The sequence below is a fragment of the Cebus imitator genome, unplaced genomic scaffold, assembly GCF_001604975.1.
Source record: "Cebus imitator isolate Cc_AM_T3 unplaced genomic scaffold, Cebus_imitator-1.0 Scaffold129, whole genome shotgun sequence".
Classification (NCBI taxonomy): Eukaryota; Metazoa; Chordata; class Mammalia; order Primates; family Cebidae; genus Cebus; species Cebus imitator.
The window spans coordinates 3253686-3259010 of NW_016107444.1; the positions used below are offsets into that span (position 1 = coordinate 3253686).

Below are 5325 nucleotides of genomic sequence, written 5' to 3' on the forward strand. Positions count from 1 at the left end.
TTTTTTTTGTAGAGAGAAAATCTTGCCATGTTGCTCAGGCAATCCTCCCAACTCATCTTCCCAAAGTGCTAAGATTACAGGTGTGAGCCATCACTTTCGGCCAGTAGAAATTCTTTGACAGTTTTTTGATAGATTTTTTTCCCCAAGATAAGTAGAAAACTTTTTCCCAGCCTTTCAACTTTTAAAAAACTTTTAAGCTTAAGATGCCCTTTTCTCAAAACCGCCAACCTGGCCCTTCATGCTTGCTCAAAAGAGATTTCTAGAAGCCAATGTGAGAAAGCTGCACACTATATGATTCAAATTATATAACATTCTAGAAAAGGAAAAACTATGGAGACAGTACAAAGATCAGTGGTTGCTAGGGGTTGGAGGAAGAAAGGCATGAATAGTCAGAGCACAGATGATTTTTTAGCAAAGTGATTGGGATTTGAACTTAAATCTCCAAAGTCGAATACATGTCAAAGTGAATACATGTCATACATTTGACAAAACCCACAGAATGTAAAACACCAAGAGTGATCCATAATATAAGCTATAGATTTTGGGTGACAATACTATGTCACTGTAGGTTCGTTAAATGTAACAAATATTATACTCTGGCGGAGGGTGTTGATAATCAGGGAAGCTGGAAGGGAGGGGTGATATGTGGGAACTCCCTGTACTTTCTGCTTAATTTTTCTGTGAACCTGAAACTTCTCTAAAAAGATAAATTCTATCAGAAATGTAAACAAAAAAGAATGGAGAATGAGAGAGAGAGATTTTTTTACAAGAATGCATAGAGGTCTTAAAAAGGATGATTAGATGGGAACTTTTAGACTCTAGAAGGGCACAGCAGTGCAGCGAAGCTTTCATATGGGTATGAGCTGTCGTGCACATGGCTCCTACCTGAAAATCTAGTTCTGGAATCAGGGACTGCTGGCCAACATCTCAGTACTTTTCACCCTGCAGGCTTAATTAGGCTTCCGCTTATATCCCTCTCCCTTAATATGGTATTTTGAAAGTCAGCGTTGCCCAGGAGGCATCTCCTTTGTGTTTATGAGAGAGCTGCATTGTCCCTTGCTCAGCTCTCTCAGGCTCTCCAGAGCTCAGGACCTCCAGAAGAATGGAGCCCTCCTGGCTTCAGGAACTCATGGCTCACCCCTTCTTGCTGCTAATCCTCTTCTGCATGTCCCTGCTGCTGTTTCAAGTAATCAGGTTGTACCAGAGGAGGAGATGGCTGATCAGAGCCCTGCACCTGTTTCCTGCACCCCCCATCCACTGGTTCTATGGCCACAAGGAGGTAAGAGGAGAAAATTAGTTTGGAAGGTTAAGGGACAGAAAGATGAGGTATTAAAAAAAAAAAAAAACCAGCACAGACTGGTGGGGCATTATGTAATATGCAAGATGCTTTCATACCAATCTCATTTTGATTTTTACCAAAATTCTATGATATGGGGAGGAAAGATATTGTTATTCTTATTTTATGGCTAAGAAAACTGAAGCCTAAAATAGAGATGCTACTTTCCCGTGCTAACCACCTCATAAACGATAGAAATGAAACTTGAACCTTAGTCTTCTGATTCAAGGCCAAGTTCCTTACTACTTTCAGGACTGGGTGTTCTACAGAGAAATAGAGCAAGCCGATTGTTAACAGGAAACATGCAAAAACGTTACAGCCACTCATGAAGCTGGAAATAGGAAAACATTTAGCAAATTAGAAAGGAAAGTAGAAAGATGAGCCGCAACCACAAAAGAGTAAAAGGCATGTGAGATTTCGCTGCTTTGCAGGCAAATACGCATGAGTGGGCATATCCAGAGCAAAGACGAGGCAGGGAGCCAGTGGTTCCTAAGGATTTACCTTGTGCCAGGAATTTTATGTTTATAACTTCACTTAATTTTCATGGCAGCTTTGTGAAATAGATTTGGTTTTCCTATTAAAAATATTAGGAAATCGTGGCCCTGATGACCTAGATAATGAGTAAGGCGTCAGATTGGGATTTGAACTTAAATCTCCAAAGTTGACACTGGGGTGACTGGGATTTGAACTTAAATCTCCAAAGTTGATGCTGGAGTGAGAAGATCAATTACTCAGCAACAGGTTCTGAGCACTTGCCCTGTGCCCGGAAGATTCCGTGGAAATGCTGGAGACACATGGAGAAGACAACTTGCCTTCAGCAGAGTGTGAACCTGTCTGATGGGGTGTTGTCCACAGGCCCTCAACTTAGCACATGGTACATCTGAGGGAAAGGGGTTCTCCTGGAGTGACAACCTTTACTAACCAGTCATGACTTATCTTAACAGTTTTATCCAGTAAAGGAGTTTGAGGTGTATCATGAGCTGATGGAAAAATACCCATGTGCCATTCCCCTGTGGCTTGGACCCTTTACAATGTTCTTCAATGTCCATGTCCCAGACTATGTCAAGATTCTCCTGAAAAGAAACGGTAAAAACCAAGAGGGGCTCACAGTACACAGCAGCAACAAAGAGGGTCTCAGGTGTCTGCAGCACTAGGGAAGGACAGGTTGAAGCATTTTTAAGGGAAATCCATCATTCGATATGTTGAAGGGAAGATCCCACATCCTCCTTGACATCATATTCAGGACTCCATTGAAGGCTGTTGTAAGGGATTCTCAGATCCATTTCCAAGCAACCTTATCTCCCTACATTGCAAATGTTTTCTGATCCTTCAATCACATTTAATTACCTCAAACCCCCAGGACTACCACTGACCACCACTGTGAACATACGATGGGTTGGGGGTGGAGAGGTGGTTTGCTTACAATTGGCTTAATGCCAGTGTTGGACAGAGGTGGGTGTTCCCCATATATGCTTTGCCCACTAATGATGCCTGTCCTCTGGGAATGGCCAGTGCCAGGTGGAAGAATTGGCAAGTGGACACCAGTTCTCCATCAGGTCCCTAGTGTGGGAATTCCATGGAATTGCAGAGCTGCTTCTTGGCTGTGGCAAGATGCGTATAGGATTCCCCCACTGGGCTTTCCTCAACTGCCTGTTGGTGTATAAGGCTGGCCTTTGCCTCACTCTCTCAGCTACCTAGATACTCAGTTATAAAATGCCTCCACACCTTTCTTGGTGCTTCTGCCAAATTTCAAGCAGCCTGTGGCTCTCTCATGTGACAGGGCACTCTGCCAGAATCACCACCTCAGCTTCCTTCCTGGTAATGGTGCAAGAAATGTCTGAGTATCCAGTTTCAAACTTTTCTCCGCTCCCCTTATGTTCTGCCCTCACCTTTGGACCTTTGCCCAAAGGGGATGAAAGAGGAAAGTGATTGTTTCTCTTTTGGAGTTATTTTCTCTTCTTTATCTACAAATTCTCTTCTTCAGTGTGCTCACTCCCTCGAGGATGGAGTCTTCATTTCTGGCTGTTTTTCTTTTTTGTGTGGTTGTTTGCTTGTGAGGGCATTTGGGCAGGCCATACGGGGAAAGCCATCCCTCCTGTTCATATCTCCTCCAGTCCCCAGTGTCTTCAACTCACAGCCTTAGCTCCTCCCCAGAGAAGCCAACAAGTTCTCTCCCACTCTCGCTTTCTCTCTCACTGTTTTGTTTTCTTTTCCTTTGGTTTGTATTCCCCGCTGGTGCCTAAAATTTCTCACCTCCTCAGAGAAAAGGATAATTTTATGCCTTGAAGTAAGATAACTGTACAGTTACGTGAGAAAAGAGCAGAATAATATACAGTGTGGTGTCAAGTGACTTGTCTGTCACACATCAGTACTTTTTTTTCAGCCCCACCACAGAAGCACAGTGGCCAAAAAAGGAGAGCTGAGAATCCTGCTCTTATTGTTTCTGGCCAAAGCCACCCAGAGAGTCTTATCCCCAGCTTTTTATTTTGAAAAGTTTCAACCATACAAGAGAAATTTTGAACACCCATTATACCCTTCTCTAGTTTTATTCATGGATATCATGTTCCCATAATTGCTTTTCTTTTCATTACATTCATTTTATTGTGGTAAAATATACATAACCTAAAATTTACCATTTTAAACCACTTTTAAGTATACAGTTTAATGGCATTAAGTACATCTACACTGGTGTGCAACTATCACCTCCATCCATCTGCAGAACGTTTTCATCTTCCCATGCTGAAACTCTGCACACATTAAACTCTAACTCCCTATTTTCCCCTCCCCCCAGCCTCAGACAACAACCATTCTACTTTCTGTCTTTTTAAATGTCCCTTTTCTAGGTACCTCCATAAGTAGAAATCATACAATATTGTCCTTTTGAAACTGGCTTATTTCGTGTAGCATAATGTCCTCAAGGCTCATCCATGTTGTAGCATGTATAAAGATGTCCTTTCTTTTTAAGGCTGAATTTCCATTGTATGTATATACCACATTTTGTTTATTCATTCCTCTGACAATAGACATTTGGATAGCTTCTATCTGGCTTTTGTGAATAATGCTGTCATGAATGTGCATGTACAAATATCTGTTTGGCTCCTTTCAATTATTTGAAAGTAGATACCAAAAAGTGGAATTACTGAGTCACATGATAATTCTATACATAATTTTTTGAAAAACTGTCATACCATTTACCACAGTGGCTGCACTATTTCACATACCCACCAAAAGTGCACAAGGGTTTCAATTTCTTCACATTCTCACTAACATTTGTTATTTTCTGGGGATTTAAAAAAATAATAATAACATCTACCCCAGCTGGGTGCAGTGGCTCACACCTGTAATCCCAACACTTTGGGAAGCCATGGCGGGTGGATCACTTGAGCCCAGGACCTCAAGACCAGCATGGGCAACATGGCAAAATCCCATCTCTATTTAAAAAAAAAAAAAAAAAAACCAGACCAGCTGTGGTAGCTCAGGTCTGTAATCCCAGCACTTTAAGACACCAAGGCAGGCAGACTACTTGAGGTCAGGAGTTCAAGACCAGCCTGGCCAACATGGTAAAACCCCATCTTTACTAAAAAATATATGTATAAACATTAGCCAGGTGTGGTGACACACACCTGTAGTCCCAACTACTTGGGAGACTGAGGCAGGAGAATTACTTGAACCTGAGAGGTGGGGATTGCAGTGAGTTGAGATCTCGCCATTGCACTCCAGTCTGGGTGACAGAGTGGGACTACATGTCAAGGAAAATAAAAATAAAAATAAATTGTATTATTTAAAATAATAGCTATCCTAATGGATGTGAAATGGTATCTTATGATGATTTTTATTTGCATTTCTCTAATGATTAATTATGTTGAACGTCTTTTCATGTGCTTACTGGCCATTTATATATCATCTTCAGGAAAATGTCCATTCAAGTTCACTGTACCTTTTTTTTTTTTTTTTTTTTTTTTTTTTTTTGAGACAGAGTCACACTCCTC

General features: G+C 41.4%; 1 protein-coding gene across 1 annotated transcript in view; it reads left to right on the top strand.

Moving 5' to 3' along the window:
• The first annotated feature begins 980 nt into the window (after positions 1-980).
• The window catches only part of LOC108312696 (cytochrome P450 4Z1), a 54825-nt gene continuing 50480 nt past the window's right edge, over positions 981-5325 (top strand). Inside the window, 2 exon segments of the mRNA XM_017540704.2 lie at positions 981-1279; positions 2281-2422. Of these exon segments, the coding sequence (XP_017396193.1) occupies positions 1103-1279; positions 2281-2422 (319 nt within the window). The 5' untranslated portion in view covers positions 981-1102.